Below are 25,703 nucleotides of genomic sequence, written 5' to 3'. Positions count from 1 at the left end.
AAATTCCGTTGATTCCTGAGATGAAAAAAAAATATCACCTGCTCCACACTGTAATCAAGATCAAGGCAGAAAATTAAGAAGTTTAAAGAAGAGTAGGAAATACAGTAGGAAATACACTAGCAAATGAATAAACCAAAGCAAAAATATCCAGATATGCATGCATTAGATTACAGTAGCTTGATGAAAAATAAAATCCTTGACATAAAGTGTTTCAAAAGAACGTTGGACGATTGACTTTTGGTTTGAGGGACTTGCTACTCTCATTCGATTCTCTGCGGAGTAAAAAATAGTCTTAAGATGAAGAAGAGAGGGATGAACAGAGGAATGAAGTGATACAAACTTTTCTGTATCAAGAATGGAAGGAGACCTTGAAAATGGACTCCAAACATAAAGACAGCTGAATAATAACCTAAATATATACCTAGTTGGCCTGACCGCCTGCATTGAAAGCATATACAACTATACAGATATATTTGCAATATAAGTATATACAGATTAATATATCAATTCACATTTTATAAAAGTTGTGTATGTTGGGCTGCGATGATTGAGACTTAAGTTAAGATGGCTACCTGGCCGGCAGTGGCTGTCGCCTACTATGGTTTGCCGAAGGATGTAAAATTTGATCAGGGAACACAATTCAGAGAAGATGTTTTTGAATTTATGTTGTTTTTTTTGTAGGTTTTTGACAAAAATAAGAGACCACTTGCATGCATGTCTTGACTGTAGATAGCCAACCTTTTTAATTTAGTTTGTGAATTCATATTTGTTTGTCTGTGTTTTTACCTTGGGATATAACGAGCCAGTTGCTTAGAGCCTTTGGAGAGTGAATTGAACATACTGTGAGTGTTTCGGCTCCATGTGGGTTGACTGTGGGTAAGGACAGAAACAGAATACCCCCCCTTCAACCCTCTTCTCCCCTGCCTTGCTGTGGGAGGGGTCTGACTATATTAATGCGCATGCCTACCCTCCCCATCCCCTCCAAACATCCATGCCAGAACATGGGCATAAGTCTGAGAATATTCAATTTGTCAGAACCATTACTGTCCCCTTCCCCACTGCCCCCCCCTCCAATTCCAATCCAACCTACACCAGTACCTGGTCTCATTACCTGGACTGTTAATGTAACTTGTTTCACTGAATGTATTTTGTAGTACTACAGAGACCAACACCAATCCTTAACCTATTGCCACCGTGCTGTATCGGTATGACATGTATTTATATGAAGAATATATATGCAATATTATATAGGCATGCTTTGGGCTAAACGGTACCCAGGTTTTTGTATGTCATTGTAATGACCCACTGTAATGTTAAAGGAACATCGTTTTGAGGTTTGATTGATTTGCAGCAGTTCTCTCTGTACCTGTAACACACTCATTTGTCTGTATTCAAATGTGTCGCCATGCCATCTGGAATAAGTCACACAGTTGGTTCTAATTCTACTGCGGCAACACAACAAAGGACTGTTATATTGACACACTTCAGATGTTTACTGGAAGGTCATAACACCTCTTATAAAACCTTCAGTACCACTACATGATGCTTCGTAACAACCTTGTTTGGACTTACATTCATGTTTGTATTACTCTCGTAACTGATGCTCTTCAACTCCCATTTGATTTCAATACTGTAAGTTGACATTAGCGATTATTCATATTTTCTTGATTCAACTGCTTGTCTTATCAAGGGTTAATGTAGGTGTTAGCTACACATGAGATCAAAGATAAATAACTCTATGATAATTTGATTGACTTGATCTGGCCTGAATTTAAAATGTTCAAAGAGATATAAAATGATTGAAAAAGCACCTGTAATTGGTGAAAAAGGTTTTTGAATCCTCTAAACTATGAACACACATTGGTTAATTCCTTGCTGAATAAAAAACAATTCTGCCCCTGTCTAAGCATGCAAAGCACTAGATAAAACCTGGAAACTCTCGACAATATAATGTGAACATTTTTGGCATCTGTACTGTATTTCTAGAAACAACAAATAGAAATAGGACCACAGCTGTTGAATGACTCAACATGGTCACGATGTTTAAAAGCACTGAACTCAAGACAGCCTTACAGCACATCTTTGGGTATGATAACAAAAAGGGCAGCAAGTTGATGTTGCTATACAAGTTATATTGTACAATAGCACGCTCGTACAGCCACAGTGTGCTTCACTTGACAGGTGGGCTGAAGAGACATCCCTGTCGAAAGAGCTCTAATGTTTATCTCTGGGCAACAGGCATGCACAAACTAACTTCCCACACACACCTAAAGGGCTTTTAGAAACCTGCCTTGGGGGGAAAGTAGACGGCTGCTTTTGTCATACAGTAAGAGTAAACGGCAGAGGAGAGAGAGGGGGGGGGGGGGGGGGAAAGAGACCCCAATCCAGCAGGATAGAGTCAGTGACTCAGTCTGCCATTAAAAATCCAAAATTCAACATAATTCCTACAAGACACATTTGTCTGGTAATTTCACTGTTATCACATGGAATTCCACTTTTACAACACATACTTCCCTGACTATCTTTCTGCTGCGAGATGCATACATGCTGTTCTGTGTCAGTAAAACAGTGACTTTCAATTCATGTTCATATTTTTTTATGTCCTTATTTCTTCCCCTTTTGATAGCATATGTATATGCTGGTTTCCATCTCTATTGTGAACATTCAGCATGTCTGGAATAAACATTACCATGCATGGTCTCCGGTGAGTTGGATTGATTTATGTGGGTTTGGATAGCATTGATCTGTGTGTTTGTGCTTGTGTATATACAGAGTATGTAAAGAGGAATGGTCTAGGGGTAGTGTGAGAGAGGGGGTGTAAAGGGTCAGACAACCTGCCTTTTAAAGTGGCATCTGGAGTAAAGCAGCAGTAGCTCCACTGACAATGACCAAAGTGAATGTTCCTGTCTGGAACACTAGAACAGGAAAAGCTGTGGAGCTAAACCCTCATGTTAGCATATACACACTCTAACTACTCTAAGAATTAACATTTTTAGTAATTTTTTTGATTGATTATTAAAGAATAAGATTGGATCTCTTTAGCTACAGCAGTAGCCCCTTGGCATATCCTGTTGCTCTGAAAAATGGGATGAACCCATAAATAGAATGAGCCTCGCAACTCAAGTGTGCTTGAAAGGTCTAAGGACTCACAAAAACAAAATGATTGCTTGATTTCTCAAATAGTCGTGTTTTTTGGTGACGCCACCTTTACTTGTTTGTGGTTCTACACGTCATTAGACACCCTCACGTAAGCTGCATCTGTGAGCTGTGCTAGAATCAGCCTTTTAAACTCACTTTATACTTATTTGTGGAGGAACTTGAGTCACAGTGAAAGTACACAATACTTAGTTCTGCTCCAGTGATCTTCAAACCAGACAAAAGGATATGAAATATTCAGACTCTATACTGTAGCACCCGAGTAGGCTAGCTGTGTTTACTGTAAGGATGTTTGTTGAACCAGTTATAGACCAATAGCAGTACTGCACTCAGGTGCCAAAATACAGTCCCCATTTACCCTCAGAGAAGAAACCTGAAAATAGAGATAAAGAATTAATGGAATAAAGGAGTGACATCACATGAAAAATGAGAAAATTGGTGTACTTGGAATGGTTATCAATAATCCCACTTCATGTAGCTATACAAATATAACAAACTTCAATATTTCAGTCAACTGAGACTAAAACATCCTTGTCTAGTTACCAGATGATAAATGGTGAGATGTAAAACAGACAGAAAGACGAGGTAATTCATTTAAAACTCAGTAATTGACTATGGAGATGACAGGGGAGACATGACAGGTTCCTGTAGAGTCCTGGGGGGAAGCCGTCACCCCCCACAGACTGCAGTAACATCTCCCCTGCAGTGTGGCTGTCACGACACACACATGCTCACAAGCAGGCAGGTGCACACAGTTTTACAAAAGAGGTCTGAGGGAGTGTGTGCGGGTGACTCAGATTCTGTCAGAGTGAATTAATGTGAGAGCACCTCATTCCTCCAACAGTAATCTAGCTGCTGCAGCTTTGTTTACTGTAACATCTCCAGCCACTTCCACTAAAACCACTTAAAATGCCACTGACAATTTCAAGAGAAAGAAACTAAACTTCTTAGAACTGTAGCATCTTTCAAATCAACGTTCATATTAGTGATGTTAAATGTTAGTCGAATAAGCAATTATTCAGCCTAGAGCTGGGGGAATTTTCAGTTGACATCAATGTATGACCTAAAGTGTGTTGACTTTTGCCTATCTCAAGGTAGGCCTTAGCAGTATACGATCCTAGATCATGAAGAAGGACAGAGGCCTGAATGCTGATCACTCTTCCAGATCTCTGGATTTCAAGTGATCTTGTGTGGCTCAGTTGGTGAAAGCATGGTGCTAGCAACACCAAGGTTGTGGGTTCCATCACCACAGGGGAGCACATACACATGAAAAAAGTATGCATGAACTCACTTTACTGTAGATAAATGTCTGCTAAGTGGCATATTAAGCTAAATAGATTAATCTTAGAATGTTAGGGCTGCCCTCTTCCTGGAGATCTGTAGGTTTTCAGTCCAACCCTAATTCAGCTAGTTAAGGTCTTGTTGAGCAGCTAATTAGTAGAATCAGGTGTGTTAAATTAGGGTTGGACTAAAACCCACAGGACAGTAGATCTCCAGGAAGAGGGTTGGGCAGTCCTGATGTAGAGGTTGTGAGTTGAAGGAAACACGTAATGAAAGAAGTCTGAGACTTTCAGTTTCAGTTTAACCATACACCTGTATGTGGCCTTTGTTTATAGAATAACTGTACTTGCAGCACTGGAGTTTAATTTTATCAATACATGTCGAAGTAAAAGAAATAGACAAATAAAATAAGTGCCTAGTATCACATACTGTAAATGAATAATTTATTAATAATGCAATGTACAGCCCATGATGAATACGAACCTCCTGAATATCCCATCACGAAAAAGGACCATTCAACTAAAAATCCTTCCATCACAGAAAACAGACAGACGGTGGAAACGAAAGAGAGGGACTGTCTTCAGAGCATTAAACTCCTTAAAGCAAGTGTTATTTTTAATTTTCTTTAATATATAATTCTTTCAAATATATTATTACTACCTTGAGATGGGCGAAAGTCATATATATGACTTTGGCCTATCTCAAGGTACTAATATATTTGAAAAAATAAAGATATATATATATAATTCTTTCAAATCTAGTCATATCAGTACATTTGGTCTCTGTTCCCTTAACCAGCGTTGAACAGCAAACTTTTGATAAAAAAAGAAAAAAAGGTGCTGCTCCATCTCACATATCCTTCTCCTCCTTCCCTCCCACTGCTAAATACAAAATCAGGTAGTCCATGCTGCCTTCGATCAATCTTGTTAAGCGATTGGGCCAAGAGGGTGTCTGTCTGTCCAGTAGCCTCCACTCACTAAAGCCCATTCTCCAGAGTTCTGATTCCGATGTTACAAACGCAAAGTAACGATTGTTCGACCGGTCTGTTCGTCATCAGTGGAAGGCGTAGAGCAGCAGGAGGATGGTGCAAACGCCGATGACGCCGCCCAGGATTAGGGAGTCTCGTCTCTTCCGCAGGTTGAGTCGCTGGACGAGGTTGTTGATGGCTGGGAAACGATCTGGACGAGGAAGTTAAGGCAAACAGAAACAAGTGCCAACCACCTCTTATTACAAGTACTGTTCAAATAATCATTACATTGGAAATATAAACTGGGTGGTTCGAGCCCTGAATGCTGATTGGCTGACAGCCAGGGTATATTCAAGCAATAAGACCCGAGGAGGTATGATATATGGCCAATATACCACGGCTAAGAGTGCCTGGATACAGCCCTTAGCAGTGGTATATTGGCCATATATCACAACCCCCTGAGGTGCCTGATTGCTATTATAAACTGGTTATCAACGTAATTAGAGCAGTCTGAACCCCGTCCTGCGGAACAGGGTCCTGAACTTCGTGACGGGTCGCCCCCAGGTGGTGAAGGTAGGAAACACCTCTTTGCTGATCCTCAACACAGGGGCCCCATAAGGGTGCGTGCTCAGCCCCCTCCTGTACTCCCTGTTCACCCATGACTGCGTGGTCAAGCACGCCTCCAACTTAATCATCAAGTTTGCAGACGACACAACAGTGGTAGGCTTGATTACCAATAATGAGACGGCCTACAAGGAGGAGGTGAGGGGAGGGTGGTGCCAGGAAAACAACCTTTCACTCAACATCAACAACACAAAGGAGATGATCGTGGACTTCAGGAAACAGCAGAGGGAGCACCCCCCATCCACATTGATGGGACCGCAATGGAGAAGGTGGAAAGCTTCAAGTTCCTTGGCGTACACATCACTAACAAACTAAAATGGACCACCCACACAGACACTGTGGTGAAAAAGGCACAACAAAGCCTCTTCAACCTCAGGAGGCTAAAGAAGTTAGGCTAAAAAATAACACCTAAAACCCACAAACTTTTACAGATGCACAATTGCGAGCATCCTGTCGGGCTGTATCACTGTCTGGTACGGCAACTGCACCGCCCACAACCGCAAAACTCTCCAGAGGGTGGTGCGGTCTGCCCAACGCATTACAGGGGGCAAACTTCCCACCCGCCAGGACACCTACAGCACCCGATGCCATAGCAAGGACAAAAAGATCATCAAGGACAACCACCCGAGCCACTACCTGTTCACCCCGCTATCATCCAGAAGGCGAGATCAGTACAGGTGCATCAAAGCTGGGACCGAGACTGAAAAACATCTTCCATCTCAAGGCCATCAGACTGCTAAACAGCCATCACTAGCACATTAGAGGTTGCTGCCTATAGACATATAATAGGAATCACTGGCCACTTTAATGTCTCCGTATCTTAAATGTCTCATCTCATATGTGTAAATTGTACTCTATACTATTATACTGTATTTTAGTCACTTTAATTGTTTGTAAATATTGCATCAATCTCATATGTATATACTGTACTCTATACTATGCGACTGTCTCAGTCCAATGCTGCTCTGACATATGTGTATATACACTGCTCAAAAAAAATAAAGGGAACACTAAAATGACACATCCTAGATCTGAATGAATGAAATATTCTTAGTAAATACTTTTTTCTTTACATAGTTGAATGTGGTGACAACAAAATCACACAAAAATGATCAATGGAAATCAAATGTATCAACCCATGGGGGTCTGGATTTGGAGTCACACTCAAAATTAAAGTGGAAAACCACACTACAGGCTGATCTAACTTTGATGTAACGTCCTTAAAACAAGTCAAAATGAGGCTCAGTAGTGTGTGTGGCCTCCACGTGCCTGTATGACCTCCCTACAACGCCTGGGCATGCTCCTGATGAGGTGGCGGATGGTCTCCTGAGGGATCTCCTCCCAGACCTGGACTAAAGCATCCGCCAACTCCTGGACAGTCTGTGGTGCAACGTGGCGTTGGTGGATGGAGCGAGACATGATGTCCCAGATGTGCTCAATTGGATTCAGGTCTGGGGAACGGGCGGGCCAGTCCATAGCATCAATGCCTTCCTCTTGCAGGAACTGCTGACACACTCCAGCCACATGAGGTCTAGAATTGTCTTGCATTAGGAGGAATCCAGGGCCAACCGCACCAGCATACCGCCAAACCGGTCACAAGGGGTCTGAGGATCTCATCTCGGTACCTAATGGCAGTCAGGCTACCTCTGGCGAGCACATGGAGGGCTGTGCGGCCCCCCAAAGAAATGCCACCCCACACCATGACTGACCCACCGCCAAACCGGTCATGCTGGAGGTTGTTGCAGGCAGCAGAACGTTCTCCACGGCGTCTCCAGACTCTGTCACGTCTGTCACATGTGCTCAGTGTGAACCTGCTTTCATCTGAAGAGCACAGGGCGCCAGTGGCGAATTTGCCAATCTTGGTGTTCTCTGGCAAATGCCAAACGTCCTGCACATTGGGCTGTAAGCACAACCCCCACCTGTGGACGTCGGGCCCTCATACCACCCTCATGGAGTCTGTTTCTGACCGTTTGAGCAGACACATGCACATTTGTGGCCTGCTGGAGGTCATTCTGCAGGGCTCTGGCAGTGCTCCTCCTGCTCCTCCTTGCACAAAGGCGGAGGTAGCGGTCCTGCTGCTGGGTTGTTGCCCTCCTACGGCCTCCTCCACGTCTCCTGATGTACTGGCCTGTCTCCTGGTAGCGCCTCCATGCTCTGGACACTACGCTGACAGACACAGCAAACCTTCTTGCCACAGCTCGCATTGATGTACCATCCTGGATGAGCTGCAGTACCTGAGCCACTTGTGTGGTTTGGAGACTCCGTCTCATGCTACCACTAGAGTGAAAGCACCGCCAGCATTCAAAAGTGACCAAAACATCAGCCAGGAAGCATAGGAACTGAGAAGTGGTCTGTGGTCACCACCTGCAGAACCACTCCTTTATTGGGGGTGTCTTGCTAATTGCCTATAATTTCCGCCTGTTGTCTATTCCATTTGCACAACAGCATGTGAAATTTATGGTCAATCACTGTTGCGTCCTAAGTGGACAGTTTGATTTCACAGAAGTGTGATTGACTTGGAGTTACATTGTGTTGTTTAAGTGTTCCCTTTATTTTTTTGAGCAGTGTATATTCTTAATCCATTCCTTACTTAGATTTGCGTGTATTTTGGGTATATGTTGTGAAATTTGCTAAACACGTGTATGTGACCAATAAAATATGACTTGATTTGATCAGCATTCAGGGCTTGAACCACCCAGTTTATATTTCCAATTTAATTATCTGAACATTACTTGCAATAAAGAGGTGGTTGGCACTGCCAACTTAGAATCTAAAAATGCCAAACTGCCTGCTTCTCTGTTGTATCTGCAAAATGTTTGTCTGTTCTGAAATTGTCTCTCTGAAAGGCAACTGATCGCTTTTGACAGCAAAGTGAAATAGTATCCTATACATTGCCTTTGGAAAGTATTCAGAGCCCTGGACTTTTTCCACATTTTGTTAGGTTACAGCCTTATTCTAAAATGTATTAAAATAGTCAACCCACACACACACACACACACACACAATACCCAATAATGACAAAGCAAAAATAATATTATAAATTTTTGCAAATTTATAAAAAATAAAAACTATTCAGACCCTTTACTTAGTACTTTGTTGAAGCACCTTTGGCAGCGATTACAGCCTCGAGCTCTGTCAGGTTGGATGGGGTGCATTGCTGCAGGTCTCCCAAGAGATGTTCCATCAGGTTTAAGTCTGGGCTCTGGCTGGGCCACTCAAGGACATTCAGAGACTTGTCCTGAAGCCACTCCTGCATTGTCTTGGCTGTGTGTTTAGGGTCATTGTCCTGTTGGAAGGTGTACCTTCGCCCCAGTGAGATCCTGAGCGCTCTGGAGCAGGTTTTCATCAAGGATCTCTATACTTTGCTCCGTTTGTCTTGCCTCGATCCAGACTCCCCACAGCATGATTCTGCCACCACCATGCTTCACCGTAGGGATGGTGCCAGGTTTCCTCCAGAATTGACGCTTGGCATTCAGGCCAAAGAGTTTCATCTTGGTTTCAGCAGACCAGAGAATCTTGTTTGTCATGGTCAGAGTCCTTTAGATGACTTCTGGCAAACTCCAAGTGGGCTGTCATGTGCTTTTTACTGAGGAGTGGCTTCCGTCTGGCCCCTCTACCATAAAGGCCTGATTGGTGATGTGCTGCAGAGATGGTTGTCCTTCTGGAAGGTTCTCCCATCTCCACAGAGGAACTCTGGAGCTCTGTCAGTGTGACTACTGGGTATTTTGCGCAGTTTGGCTGTGCGACCAATTCTAGGAAGAGTCTAGTAGTTTCAAACGTCTTCCATTTAAGGAGGATGCAGGCCAGTGTGTCCTTTGGGACCTTCAATGCTGCAGAATTTATTTTCTACCCTTCCCCAGATCTGTGCCTCAACACAATCCTGTCTCTAATTATAATTAATTCAACCTCATTGCTTGGTTTTTGCTCTGACATGCACAGTCAGCTGTGGGACCTTATATAGACAGGTGTGTACCTTTCCAAATCATGTCCAATCAATTGAATTTACCACAGGTGGACTCCAATCAAGTTGTAGAAACATCTCAAGGATGATCAATGTAAACAGGATGCACCTGAGCTCAATTACATGTCTCATAGCAAAGGGTCTGAATACTTACGGAAAAAAGGTATATAAAAAAATAAATTAAAAAACTGTTTTCGCTTTGTCATTATGAGGTATTGTGTGTAGATTGCTGAGGACCCATTTTTTAAAAAATTTTAAATTTCGTGGTATCCAATTGTTGTAGTAGCTACTATCTTGTCTCATTGCTACAACTCCCGTACAGGCTCGGGAGAGACGAAGGTTGAATGTCATGCGTCCTCCGATACAGAACCCAACCAGCCGTACTGCTTCTTAACACAGCGCGCGTCCAACTCGGAAGCCAGCCGCACCAATGTGTCGGAGGCTACACCGTGCACCCGGCAACCTAGCGCGCACTGCGCCCGGCCCGCCACAGGAGTCGCTGGTGCGCGATGAGACAAGGAGATCCCTACCGACCAAGCCCTCCCTAACCCGGACGACGCTAGGCCAATTGTGCGTCGCCCCACGGACCTCCCGGTCGCGGCTGGTTACGACAGAGCCTGGGTGCGAACCCAGGGACTCTGATGGCACAGCTGGCGCTGCAGTACAGCGCCCTTAACCACTGCGCCACCCGGGAGGCCGAGGACCCATTTTTAAAATCCATTTAAGAATAAGGCTGTAATGTAACAACATTTAGAAAAGGTCAAGGGGTCTGAATACTTTCCGAAGGAACGGTGTCGTTCACAGAAAACCCTAGCAGCAGTGAAATCCCCTCCCACACAGTTAAATGGACCAGATTGCTCAGATATTTCCTTAGAGAAGAGTTTCTCTCACCAGAGGCTGGTGTCCCATGTGCGGAAACAATGGAATCGCCTGATAACAATGCTCTCTGAGAAAAGAGACCAGACAGAATCAGGCACCCATTAGTGGTGCTCCAGTCTCCTTTTCACCTCATTTAACACCTGATTTACTTAACAAAAGGCACATCTCAATAGGTGGTCCAGGTATGTCATGACATAGCACAAGTAGTGGGGTGGGGGGGGGGCTTTCCTCTTTTTTTTCTTCTCAATTGTTCCTCAAGCAAGGTGGGAGGCAGATGACATCACAAATTCACATCAGGCCAACTCATTGAATACCATACTCCTTGAAGTTTGCAGTTGTGTAAAAATAACACAAATTTTGCTCAAAACATTTTTTTTTAATCACTTTAGTGCATGTACTTTACTGTATTTATACTTGGAATATCACTTTTCAACAGGAAAAGTTTGAAGACCACTGGAGGATGTCTCTGGGACCTCAGACTGAGATAAAGCATTATAATTGAAACATGCTCAGTGTGCCTTTCAAACAGTTAGGATGGGTAATGTGAACCGACAGGCACTCTGGCTTTCATTGTTTATGGGACTCTATAGCTGTATTGTGTCTGGTTGCAGCTCACGGGAGGTAATAGTACAGTAAAATAAGAAGCCTAATGAGTAAGAGTGTTGCGCTAACAATGCCAAGGTCGTGGGTTCAGTTCTTGCCGGGATCAGATAACATGTACTCACTTCTGTAAATTGCTTTGGATAAAAGTGTCTACTAGGTGGCCTTAAAAGACAACTATGATCTAATAAAAGTTAATCTCCAGAAGTTCTTGTCTGATTAAAAGGAAAAATATGGCATATTTGTGAATTTGTTCTCTCTCACACAGACATGAACATAGGGTTGCCTTCCCAGACAAAGATTAAGCCTAGTATAGGAAAAATACCTGATTTTTTATGGAAAATCTCCAATGTTCATAAGGTTTGCTTGGTGTTGTAAAGGATACTGGCCAGAGTGTTGACTCTGCTCTGTATGGACTTCAATAGCCCTCTCTGGGATGTCATGTTCTCCTTGGTCGCCATGGCAATACTGCAGGGAGAGAAGAAGACAGTGACATACACTGCTGTTCAAATGTTTGGGGTCACTTAGAAATGTCCTTATTTTTGAAAGAAAAGCACATTTTTTGTCCATTCAAATATCAAATTAATCAGAAATACAGTGTAGACATTGTTAACTTCTTATGGCTAGGGACAGTATTGAGTAGTTTGGCTGAATAAGGTGCCCAGAGTAAACTGCCTGCTACTCAGTAGTACCCAGTTGCTAATATATGTATATTATTAGTCGATTTGGATAGAAAACACTCAGAAGTTTCTAAAACGGTTTGAATGATGTCTGAGTATAACAGAACTCATAAGGCAGGTAAAAACCTGAGAAAAAATCCAACCAGGAAGTGGGAAATCTGAGGTTTGTAGTTTAATTCATTGCCTATCGAATATACAGTGTCTATGGGGTCAAATTGCACTTCCTAAGGCTTCCACTAGAGGTCAACAGTCTTTAGAACCTTGTTTGATGCTTCTACTGTGAAGAAGGGGGGAATGGGAGCTGAATGAGTCAGTGGTCTGCCAGAGTGGCATGAGCTGGTCATGCGCGTTCACGTGAGAGTTAGTTTGCGTTCCATTGCATTTCTGAAGACAAAGGAATTCTCCGGTTGGAACATTATTGAAAGTTTATGATAAAAACATCCTAAAGATTGATTCTATACTTCGTTTGACATGTTTCTACGGACTGTAACGGAACTTTGACTTTGTCTGCTCGCGCCTCATGAATTTGGATTACTGTACTAAATGCGCGAACAAAAAGGAGGTATTTGGACATAAATGGACTTTATCGAACATTTATTGTGGAACTGGGATTCCTGGGAGTGCATTCTGATGAAGATCAAAGGTAAGTGAATGTTTATAATGCTATTTCTGACTTTTGTTGACCCCATAACATGGTGGGTATCTGTATTGCTTGTTTTGGTCTCTGAGCGCTGTACTCAGATTATTCCATGGTGTGCTTTTTCTGTAAAGCTTTTTGAAATCTGACACAGCGGTTGCATTAAGGAGAAGTATATCTTTAATTCCATGCATAACAGTTGTATTTTCATCAACATTTATGATGAGTATTTCTGTAAATTGACGTGGCTGTCTGCACTTTCACCGGACGTTTGAGGCAAAACTTAAAGCGCCAATGTAAACAGAGATTTTTGGATATAAATATGAACTTCATCGTACAAAACATACATGTATTGTGTAACATGAAGTCCTATGAGTGCCATCTGATGAAGATCAAAGGTTAGTGATTCATTTTCTCTCTATTTTTGCTTTTTGTGACTGGAAAAATGGCTGTTTTTTGTGACTAGGTACTGACCAAACAATCGCATGGTATGCTTTGTCGTAAAGCCTTTTTGAAATCAGACTCTGTGGTGGGATTAACAACAAGTTTATCTTTAAAATGGTGTATAATACATGTATGTTTGAGGAATTTTAATTATGAGATTTCTGTTTGAATTTGGCGCCCTGCACTTTCACTGGATGTTGGTCAGGTGGGACATTAGCGTCCCACGTACCCTAGAGGTTAATCCCACCAGTGTCCGATTTCAAAAAGGCTTTACGACGAAAGCACACCAAACAATTATGTTAGGTGAGTGCCTAGTCACAGAAAAACACAGCCATTTTCCCAGCCAACGAGAGGAGTCACAAAAAGCAGAAATAGAGATAAAATGAATCACTAACCTTTGATCTTCATCAGAATGCACTCCCAGGAATCCCAGTTCCACAATAAATGTTTGTTTTGTTTGATAAAGTCCATAATTTATGTTCAAATACCTCCTTGTTGTTCGTGCATTTAGTTCACAAATCTAAATTCATGAGGCGCGATGAATCGAATCAGACGAAAAGTCAATAAGTTCAGTTACAGTCCGTAGAAACATGTCAAACCATGTATAGAATCAATCTTTAGGATGTTTTTAACATAAATCTTCAATAATGTTCCAACTGGAGAATTCCTTTGTCTTTAGAAATGAAAAGGAACGGAGCTACCTCTCACTGGAGTGAGCATTATCAGCTCATGGCAGACACCTGATTGAAAGAGCTCTCATTCCCTCCTCCTTCATAGTAGAAGCCTGAAACAAGGTTCTAAAGACTTGACATCTAGTGGAAGCCTTAGGAAGTGCAATATGACCCCATAGACACTGTGTATTCAATAGGCAATGAGTTGAAAAACTACAAACCTCAGATTTCCCACTCTGAGTTTTTGCCTGCCATATGAGGTCTGTTATACTCACAAACATCATTCAAACAGTTTTAGAAACTTCAGAGTGTTTTCTATCCAAATCTACTAATATACATATATTAGCAACTGGGCCTGAGTAGCAGGCAGTTTACTCTGGGCACCTTATTCATCCAAGCTACTCAATACTGCCCCCCAGCCATAAGAAGTTAATCAGAACAAGTTTTCAGCTGTGCTAACATGATTGCAAATGGTTTTCTAATGATCAATTAGCCTTTTAAAATTATGAACTTGGATTAGCTAACACAACGTGCCATTGGAACACAGGAGTGATGGTTGCTGATAATGGGCGTCTGTACACCTATGTAGATATTCCATTAAAAATCTGCCGTTTCCAGCTACAATGGTCATTTACAACATTAACAATGTCTACACCGTATTTCGAAACAATTTGATGTTATTTTAACGGACAATATTTTTTTGTTGCTTTTCTTTCAAAAACAAAATGACCCCAAACTTTTGAACGGTAGTTTACATAGGTTAAATGAGAGAGGTGACCCACCCTGCAATATCAACCCTGTAAGACTTCTGCTATGTTATAAACAGTTTTTTTCTAGCAGAGAGTATGGGCCACAATTGTTTGTGTAGGTCCCCCAGGTGCAACTACCATGACAGACAGAAGGTGTGTGGAGGAGGAGAAATCCATTGGGGGGGGGGGGGGGCTTTCACATTAACTTAAAATGCAGAGAGCATTACAGGGGGAGCTGAGTCACTGAGGACCGGTGGATATTAGCGCACAGGAACACTGAGGCATGTACTGCTAGCACACACACACACAGCGTTTCCCCTAGGTCATTTTTCAGGAGTGGTGGCAAGGGTAGGTGCACACAACATTGTAGAATAATAGTGAAGACACCAAAACTATGAAATAACACATATGGAATCAGGTAGTAACCAAAAAGTGTTAAAAAAAAAAAAAACATTGATATGAGAGTCACCCTTTGCCTTGACAGCTTTGCACACTCTTGGCATTTTCTCAACCAGCTTCACCTGGAATGATATCCCAACAGTCATGAAGAAGTTCCCACATATGCTGAGCACTTGTTGGCTGCTTTTCCTTCACTCATCCCAAACCACCTCAATTGGGTTGAGGTCGGGTGATTGTAGAGGCCATGTCATCTGATGCTTCACTCCATCACTCTCCTTCGTGGTCAAATAACCCTTACACAGCCTGGAGGTTGGTTGGGTCATTGTCCTGTTGAAAAACAAATGACAGTCGCACTAAGCGCAAACCAGATGGGATGGCATATCACTGCAGAATGCTGTGGTAGCCATGCTGGTTAAGTGAGCCTTGAATTTTAAATAAATCAGACTGTCACCAGCAAAGCACCATAACACCACCTCCTCCATGCTTCATGGTGGGGACCACACATGCGGAGATCACCCGTTCACCTACTCTGCATCTCACAAAGACACGGCGGTTGGAACCAAAAACCTCAAATTTGGAATCATCAAACCAAAAGGACAGAATTCCACCGGTCTAATGTCCATTGCTCGTGTTTCTTGGCCCAAGCAAGTCTCTTCTTATTGGTGTCCTTTAGTAGTAGTTTCCTTGCAGCAATTCAACCATGAAGCCCTGATTCACACAGTCTCCTCTGAACAGTTGATGTTGAGATGTGTCTTGTCACTTGAACTCTGAAGCATTAATTTGGGCTGCAATTTCTGAGGCTGATAACTCTAATTAACTTGTCCTTTGAAGCAGAGGTAACTCTGGGTCTTCCTTTCCTGTGGCGGTCCTCGTGAGAGAGTTATATCATTGCGCTTGATGGTTTTTGCGACTGCACTTGAAGAAACTATCAAAGTTTTGAAATCTTCCAGATTGACTGACTGTCATGACGTAATGTATTTGCTTATTTGAGCTGTCCTTGCCATAATATGGACTTGGTCTTTTACCAAATAGGGCTGTCTTCTGTATACCACCCCTACCTTGTCACAACACAACTGATTGGCTCAAACGCATTAAGCAAAGAAATTCCACAAATTAACTTTTAACAAGGCACACCTGTTAATTGAAATGCATTCCAGGTGACTACCTTATGAAGCTGGTTGAGAGAATCCAGTTAAATATATTTTGGCAGTAAACACTCAACTCCTTTTAGCCCCGCAATGGCATATGATGTAGTTAACCCGGCACCTTAATCCACAGCCCAAAACACCTCTCCCAATGACTTCCATTATGTGCTAAGACCTCAAATAAGACAGTATTTGGCAACATACTGATAGTTGTTTTTAAGTGGAATTCCTGGATTTAAATACGGGTGTATTCAAATGTATTCACTGGCGTTGTGCTCTGGATACAGGCAGACTATTTTTGGGGGGCAGCGAGGAGAAAAAAGGTTGGGATCAAACAGATGTAAACTATTTATCCCTGGTTACAAATATGGGAACAAATCTGTTGTCGCTAATTGCCTAGCTGCAGGGACAGGTAGAATTACGCAACAGTCTGCCCTGGCCTCAGAGACTGTAACAAGGTGACAACAGTAAAACACGAAAGGGTGTCCTGGGGGCCCCCTAGGCCAGGTATGGCCCTTGGTGAGCAGAACCCATGGGGGGTCAACCAGACTTGTTTACATGGCTGTCAGAACCTAGTATACTGAGCCTGGTTGTCAGATTAGTGACTTGGTCAGGTGAGTGAGCATGTGTGCGTGTTTGGTGTTTTGAGTGAGTTTGACCAAGCAAGGATGTGAGTGCACTGTGTGTTTGAGTGTGTATGCATGGGTGCGAGTGTGTTTGATTATTTGTACTCTGTTTTCTTTGTAAGTACAATGTGAGTCTGAGTAAATACAGTAAGCGTGTGCAACACCTCTTGCAGGGTATTGCTGACGGGACAATCTCTCTCTATGCCAAGGGTCTAGCTCATATTTCATGTTCTCCATAGTCAGAGGGGAAGACTGATCGCCTCTCTTCCCAAAGCCCAACACTGCTGACGGACTGTAACACTGGGCCAGCGTTAGCGCTACGCTAATGTGCTACTGGCAATCAGAGCTGCTATCTGATAGGGGCTAGTCTAATGCTAACTCATACACACACCAACTCAACCTGGCTGAACACCAGCTCAATGCTAAACTAGCTTACCTCACCACCGTTAGCATCTCAAGGAAAATGATCTAAAGTAAACTCGCTGTGGGGCTTCTAGATATGTTTATTGAGACCAATTCTCGCCAGTCTAACTGCAATTTGAAAGACCTAAATATGGAGATGTTAATGTAACTACCACAAACAACAGCATTTTTGTGCTGTAAGAATCCCCCCCTTTCCTTTCTGCTTCGGGGCACTCACTGGAGTACCTGATCAACTGTTACTCTCAAAACATTGCAGGTGTTATCTCCAACCTGTGAAAGGGTCTTAAAACCAAATTGCATATTAAGACGCATACACACATAATATATATATATATATATATATATATATATATATATATATATATATATATATATATATATATATATATATATATATATATATATATATATATATATATATATATATATATATATATATATATATATATATGTATATATGTATCAGCCCTCCTCGCCCCCACAGGGTATAATAACACAAATAATCAAGAGAACAAAGAAATAAGCTTCATTGTCTTCTCGCTGTGTGCGTGTGTGTCTTGTTAGGCGTGTTCAAGACTTTGAGAGAACCGGTAATGATGGTGACTTTCTCATCCAGTGTAATTTTCTGCTTCACTTAAACAAGAGGAAAGAGAGTGGGAGAGGGGGGCTGGACGGCTCACAAGTCCACTTAATGAAGCACCTGTGCCAGTAGCCTCCCCTATGGGCAGCAATCTGTGGGTGGACTGCGGCAAGGAGAGAAGATGGATAGGAGGGGGAGGGAGGGAAGGATGGATAGATGGAGGGTGGGTGGAGGAGGTTGGGCTGGTTGGCCACACATGACTGGGGACACCCCTTATGGCATATGAGGCAGAGGCAACAGGGAGGCTGAGATGGTGCGAGGGATAGCGGCATAGTCCACTTCCTCTCTCCTCAAACTGTGCTTGACCATATCAGCCCACTTAGGCCTGAAAGCTGATCTTGTATCCATCTCTGGGCTAATGGTGTAATCTCTTCATCTAATGGTGTCACAGTGGATGTTAAGAGGTGGGGTCAGAGGCAAAGCGCTCCACACAGGTCACCATCTGATTTGTCAGGATCACTAATGTCTCTGTACTCAACTCTTTAGACTTCACCTCATGCCCATGGAGATGTCTAACATCCACTGTAGCTATGTGGAGGAAATTAATATTCACGACATACTATACTGTTTAATTAGACATACTATGCTGTTTTTTTCTTAAATATTGTATGTTGTCATATGGGAGTATTGTTTACTGATACAAACTTGTCTTGTGTGACACCGCAGTGTGACCGGTGTTCACGATCGGCAGGAATTTAGCTACGTGGGAATTGCAGGGAAAAAAGAGAATTCAGCTAACTGTCACATGACAAGAAGATGTACTTTCTATAAAAGGAGAAAGCCAACTCTGTTCGTTGGGCTTTAACTGTGTAAGGTGAGTGGATTGTTAAACTGCTCCATTTTTGCATATCTTATAATAAAGTTGTTGTTTGAAAGAATCTTCAGTCCCTCTTCCTATAGAATTTTTACCACACCAACCCCTGTGGTAGCAATTCTATAGGTTGTGGTAGAAATGATATATCAGTACCAGTCAAAAGTTTGGAAACACCTTGTCATTCAAGGGTTTTCCTTTATTTTTACTATTTTCTACATTGTAGAATAGTAGTGAATACATCAAAACTATGAAATAACACATATGGAATCATGTAGTAACCAAAAAAGTTTTAAAACAAATCCAAATAAAGATAAACATACATTTACATATATATCTTAGATTCTTCAAAGTAGCCACCCTTTGCCTTGACAGCTTTGCACACTCTCGGCACTCTCAACACGCTTCACCTGGAATGCTTTCCCAACAGTCTTGAAGAAGTTCCCACATATGATGAAGACTTGTTGGCTGCTTTTCCTTCACTCTGCAGTCCAACTCATCGCAAACCATCTCAACTGGGTTGAGGTCAGGTGATCGTGGGGGCCAGGTCATCTGATGAAGCACTCCATCACTCTCCTTCTTGGTCAAATAGCCCATTACATAGCCGGGAGGTTTGTTGGGTCATTGTCTTGTTGAAAAAAAATTATAGTCCCACTAAGCGCAAACCACATGGGATGGCGTATTGCTGCAGAATGCTATGGTAGCTATGCTATGCTGGTTAAGTGTGCTTGAAATGTAAATAAATCACTGACAGTGTCACCAGCAAAGCACCCCCACACCATCACACCTCTTCCATGCTTCACGGTGGGAACCACATATGCGGAGATCATCCGTTCACCTACTCTACGTCTCACAAACACAAGGCGGATGGAACCAAAAATCTCAGATTTGGACTCATCAAACCAAAGGACAGATTTCCACCGGTCTAATGTCCATTCCTCATGTTTCTTGGCCCAAGCAAGTCATCTTACTGGTGTCCTTTAGTAGTGGTTTCTTTGGAGCAATTTGACCATGAAGCCCTGATTCAAGCAGTTTCCTCTGAACAGTTGAAGTTGAGATGTGTGTTACTTGAACTCTGAAGCATTAACTTGGGCTGCAATTCCTGAGGCTGGTAACTAACAAACTTATCCTCTGCAGCAGAGGTAACTCTGGGTCTTGCTTTCCTGTGGCAGTCCTCATGAGAGAGTTTGATCAAAGAGCTTGATGGTTTTTGCAACTGCATTTGAAGAACCTTTCAAAGTTCTTGACATTTTCAGGATTGACTGACCTTCATGTCTTAAAGTAATGTCTTTGCTTATTTGAGCGGTCCTTGCCATAATATAGACTTGGTCTTTTAACAAATAGGGCCGTCTTCTGTATACCACCCCTACCTGTCACAACACAACTGATTGGCTCAAACGCATTGAGGAAAGAAATTCCACACAAATTAACTTGCACAAAGGCACACCTGTTAATTGAAATGCATTCCAGGTGACTACCTCATGAAGCTGGCTGAGAGAATCCCAAGAGTGTGCAAAGCTGTCATCAAGGCAAAGGTGGCTACTTCGAAGAATCTCAAATATATTTTGATTTGTTTAACACTTTTCTGCTTACTACATCATTCCTTACGTTATTTCATAGTTTTGATGTTGTCACTATTATTCTACAATGTAGAAAATAGTAAAAATAAAGAGAAACCCTTGCATGAGTAGGTTTGTCCAAACTTTGACTGGTACTGTATATGTGTGAGTGTGTGAGTGTGTGAGTGCCTATACTCGTGGGTACCGAGAAAAAAGTCCCAACAAGGATAGTAAAACAAGGAAAATTCTCCCTCGTGGGGATATTTCCCAGTTATTTTAGAGGTTAGAGGTTAGGTTTAGGGTTACAATTAGGGGTAATGGTTAGGTTTAAGGGTCCGGGAAAATTGGATTTTGAATGGAAATACATTTTAGGTCCCCACAATGATAGTAAAACAGAGAGAGAGAGAATGTCTGTCTGCATTAGGTTTACCTTATTGTGTCATCCATCAGGCGGTCAGAGCTGCAAGGAGAGAGAGGAGAAAAGAGAAGAAGGAGATGGTTAGTTTCTGAGGTGAGACAGCAGCAGTGTGGTGATATGGGGGAGACTGAATGACTTTATCTCCACATCTCTCTGGGAGTCAGGATCAGGGAAGAAGCAATCGATGCCAAGCTACCCAGAGTTCTGATCAGGTCCATGGGCTCGCTGCGCTTGGCCGGGAACCCCCTCCCCCCCCTCCCCAGCAGCACCCAGCCTAACAGAGCCGATGAGCTGAAATACTCAACTTTGATTTATGTTATGGGCCTTCATTCCAATTTCTCATTGACTTCAATGCATGATTTACAAGAAAATACAGAGTTGCTTTTGTGCATCTTGAGTTAGGATGAGGAACCACTGAATGTATCACAGGGCACAGATGGGGTCATAAATACCAAATTATTTGATGGGATTGCTTATGACAGCTGTTGTGTCACCTTTATGACAGCTCTATGGCATTGCATTCACTGAGGTGAAAGGTCACATGAAACATTCATAACAGGAGTCATGTCCTGTCCACACACATCAGCCTGCAGTCAGGGATAGCATTGTCAACACAGTATGGTACTACTACGGCTTTCTCTATAGCCGACATAGAGTAGACTTTATTGGCTACAGCAGCATTGCGGTTATCTTCACAAATCAAATATTTATTGAATCAAAAAACATATTCCCAACAGATATAATATGTCATCTTGTCAATTTTTTTCAACTAAAACAACCTCTCAGAGCCGCATAAAACAGTGTTAAATAAATCTTCGGCCTAATTCTTTAGAATGTCATGTCATTGTCAGGTGGTTTCAGGGGAGGTATGGAAAACATCTATACTGTGATCTGTCCATCCATCTCTACATCTCCTAAAAAGGAGGAATGACTGTCTAGCAGGTTTCAGCTCCATTACATGTATAATACGTAGAAGTGAGAGAAAGGCCGCACGCACTAAGCTCCTAAAGTGCTTTCCTTCACTCTCTCCCTCCAACCCACAGCTAACACTTTGCATGATAATGCTGCATGACCAGACAGGAGGGGGTCGAAGGAGGGAGGGGGTGAGAAACCCTCTCCTGAATGTACAGTTGAAGTCGGAGGTTTACATACACTTAGGTTGGAGTCATTAAAACTTGTTTTTCAACCAGGCCACAAATGTCTTGTTAACAAACTATAGTTTTGGCAAGTCGGTTAGGACATCTACTTTGTGCATGACAAGTAATTATTCCAACAATTGTTTACAGATTATTTCACTGTATCACAATTCCAGTGGGTCAGAAGTTTACATACACTAAGTTGATTGTGCCTTTAAACAACTTGGAAAATTCCAGAAAATTATGGACATGGCTTTAGAAGCTTCTGATTGACTCAAATTATGTCAATTAGCCTATTGGAGGTGTGCCTGTGGATGTATTTCATGGCCTACCTTCAAACTCAGTGCCTCTTTGCTTGACATCATGGGAAAATCAAAATAAATAAGCCAAGGCCTCAGAAAAAAAATGATAGACCTCCACAAGTCTGGTTTATCCTTGGGAGCAATTTCCAAAATGCCTGAAGGTACCACGTTCATCTGTACAAACAATAGTAAACAAGTATAAACACCATGGGACCATGCAGCTGTCATACCGCTCAGGAAGGAGATGTGTTCTGTCACCTAGAGATGAACGTACTTGTGTGAAAATTTCAAATCAATCCCAGAACAACAGCAAAGGACCTTGTGAAGATGCTGGAGGAAACAAGTACAAAAGTATCTATATCCACAGTAAGACAAGTCCTATATCAACATAACCTGAAAGGCCGCTCAGCAAGGAAAAAGCCACTGCTCCAAAACCGCCATAAAAAAGCCAGACTACGGTTTGCAACTGCACATGGGGACAAAGATTGTACTTTTTGGAGAAATGTCCTCCGGTCTGATGAAACAAATATATAATTGTTTGGCCATCGTTATGTTTGGAAGAAAAGGGGGGATACTTGCAAGCCGAAGAACACCATCCCAACCATGAAACATTGGGGTGGCAGCATCATGTTGTGGGGGTGCTTTGCTGCAGGAGGGACTGGTACACTTCACAAAATAGATGGCATCATGAGGCAGGAAAATTGTGTGGATATATTGAAGCAACATCTCAAGATATCAGTCAGGAAGTTAAAGCTTGGTCGCAAATGGGTCTTCCAAATGGACAATGACCCCGAGCATACTTCCAAAGTTGTGACAAAATGGCTTAAGGACAACAAAGTCAAGGTATTGGAGTGGCCATCACAAAGCCCTGACCTCAACCCTATAGAACATTTGTGGGCAGAACTGAAAAAGCGTGTGCGAGCAAGGAGGCACAAACCTGACTCAGTTACACCAGCTCTGTCAGGAGGAATGGGCCAAAATTCACCGAACTTATTGTGGGAAGCTTGTGGAAGGCTACCTGAAACGTTTGACCCAAGCTAAACAATTTAAAGGCAATGCTACCAAATACTAATTGAGTGTATGTAAACTTCTGACCCACTGGAATGTGATGAAATAAATAAAAGCTGAAATAAATCACTCTACTATTATTCTGACCTTTCACATTCTTAAAATAAAAGTGGTGATCCTACTTCAACTGTATGCATGTATTCCTACCACTCCTGACTTCCTACTACCCATGGTACCTCATCCTATCCCAGTCTTGTTGTTTATGTGGGGTGTCACCTCATATGGTGTCAGCCAACCCATTGAAGACAAAGCCTGTGAGATTAGCACTGTTAGCACCGTGCTGCTAACTGTTATTAATGGCCCCAGTTGCTGCTGACGAGGTACTTTACTAGATCTCTCCTTCTCTCAAGCTATAGTCTCTCTCCCTGTCCTATATTGTTACAAAGCTCTCTTTAGGCAGCAATATGGAAATGGCTAACTCCCTAATTTCCCATAACATCATCTCTCCCTTCATCCCTCTCTCTTTCAGCTAGCCTAGCATTAACACCCCAGGTAACACTTTGCATGCTAATGCTGCATAACCAGACAAGAGGGAAGGAGGGAGGGAGGGAAGGGGATGAGGGACCCTCTCCTGAATGTATATCTGAGAGGTGTGCTATATCACTTTCACTGTCAGTCAAAGTCAGGCTTACATCATAGCTTCCACCTAAATTCACCTGGTCAGTCTAGGTCATTGAAAGAGCAGGTGTTCATAACGTTTTGTAAACTCAGTGTATACTGGACTTGAATATGAACACACAGCCAAAATAGTACCACTCCTAACCTCTTACTGCCCACAGTTCCCAATCCTATCCTTCAAACAAATAGCTTTGCTATCATCCCTGGCCCCCCATCACTGTGACACAGTACCAATCACCTCAGAGCTCATCTTCAGACACAGCTAATAGCCTGTTTAGCTGGTGTGTCACCTCATACAGTGTCATTCATCTGCAGCCAACCCGTTGATGACATATGAGCACTGTTAGCAATGTGCTGCTAATTGTTATAAATGGTCCGTTGCTGCTGACGAGGCCCTTTACTCCGTCTCTCTTCCTGTCCTTCAGCAATAGTCTCAGTGACATTGGACCCCCCATTTTGTGTTTGTACAGAGAGCCTCACACACAGGTTATCCCAAAAAGTATGGAGCTTAAAAACAGGTAAATTACTACTAGCTTACCCTAGACTCATTCATCTACATTAAGTCAAATGAATAAAAAAGTGTAGGCTGCCTCTCACCTAGGGTGGGAGTTCTGTAACTAAGTATTTATTGATGAACCAAACAAACAAGTCTTTATTGCTATTATCCCAAATTGTTGTTACAGAGCTCTCTTTAGGCAACAGCATGGAACTGGCCAACTCCCTCATTTCCCCTAAGATCACAGAAAATTCCAAAATGAAGTTGATCTTCCCTTCTCCCTCCCCCAGTTTAACTTGAACACATTTGTCGGATGGCTGTCCTTTGTAGGTGTGATGAGATAATGGCTAACGTCGTGAAGTGGCTCAACAGACAGAAATAATGTTGTGAATCTGAACTACAGTGAATGCAACACAGCCAGCTGCACACAGAGACCAGGCACTGCTTCACAGTATGTCTCAAATGGCACCCTATTCCCTATCTTAGACAGTGAACTACTTTTGACTGGCCCTGGTCAAAAGTAGTGCACTATATAGGGAATAAGGTGCTATTTTTTCAGAGTGGAAGAGAGAAGAGCCAGGAAGCATTGCACTTCCTGTATATATTACAGCATTATGGATGCTAACCAATTAGAATGGAGCTAATGGTGGTGGGATGGGATGACTGTTACAGTATATGGGCAATGGGCAGCATCTTACAATAAATAATGCTGTAATGGAAATACTGTACACATACTGAAGACAAGGCAATCTGCTGCACCTGTAGCTCTGTGTGGCTTTTAAAAAGGAGCACCCCCACCCCACCCTTTTCCTGAACCGACCGACCGAGAGCGGGTGTGTGTGTGTGCGGGGACAGGTTAATTAATCCCGAGGTATATTGTTGTGATGTTGATGGAACCAGGCAGTAACATCTAAACTAGAGATAATGAGGTTTAGCTGGAGCCAGTCAGAGTAAATCATTTGTTTGGTCTTCCAGGCCCTGGATGACTAAGAGGGATGGGCTCAGGAGAACCAGGATCTTGCTCCCCTGAGTAGGAGAGTCACCAGAGTCTTCTTCCCTACCCTGGAGGAAGAGGGCATGGCGAGAACTCTCCTCCATCTAGTTCCAAAGAGCCTAATAACCTCTGAGCAGGCACACATATTCTTCTAGTGTCACAGTCCCCCCCTTGCGGCTCAAGTTGCTCATCAAAAACAATTGTCACAGCACTTTATTTCCTAATTTAAATCAATACTGGTAATGTCTCAGAGAAAATAGGATAAACAAAAACAAAGTAGCAGTCAGTAGTGAGTTTAGTTCTCCCTTCACGGGAACAGGACACCAGAGAGTATTGCTTGGTCATTGGTGGACAAACCTCAATTATTGGTCGGAACAATTATGATTTTATATTCTGCTAGACAGGATGCGATTGTGATA

At 42.5% G+C, this 25,703-nt stretch overlaps 2 protein-coding genes across 2 annotated transcripts in view; one reads left to right on the top strand and one right to left on the bottom strand.

Annotated features, from left to right (window-relative positions):
- Positions 1–2,700, top strand: part of LOC139382535 (trafficking regulator of GLUT4 1-like) — a 15,246-nt gene extending 12,546 nt beyond the window's left edge. Inside the window, exon 3 of the mRNA XM_071126633.1 lies at positions 1–2,700. This exon is cut by the window's left edge and continues 84 nt beyond it. The gene's annotated coding sequence lies outside the window, so the exon portion shown is untranslated.
- Positions 2,701–4,863: 2,163 nt separating this feature from the next.
- LOC139382407 (Golgi SNAP receptor complex member 1) overlaps positions 4,864–25,703 on the bottom strand; it is a 46,648-nt gene continuing 25,808 nt past the window's right edge. The window contains exons 7-9 of the mRNA XM_071126434.1: positions 20,683–20,712; positions 11,854–11,936; positions 4,864–5,615 (exon numbers count right to left, since the gene is read on the bottom strand). Coding sequence (XP_070982535.1) covers positions 5,491–5,615; positions 11,854–11,936; positions 20,683–20,712 — 238 coding nt within the window. The 3' untranslated portion in view covers positions 4,864–5,490. The remainder of the gene's footprint in view (positions 5,616–11,853; positions 11,937–20,682; positions 20,713–25,703) is intronic.

This window comes from Oncorhynchus clarkii, chromosome 24 (assembly GCF_045791955.1).
Source record: "Oncorhynchus clarkii lewisi isolate Uvic-CL-2024 chromosome 24, UVic_Ocla_1.0, whole genome shotgun sequence".
Lineage (NCBI taxonomy): Eukaryota > Metazoa > Chordata > Actinopteri > Salmoniformes > Salmonidae > Oncorhynchus > Oncorhynchus clarkii.
Note: the sequence above shows the minus strand (reverse complement) of the source record. Positions and strands in the feature narration are given on the sequence as shown.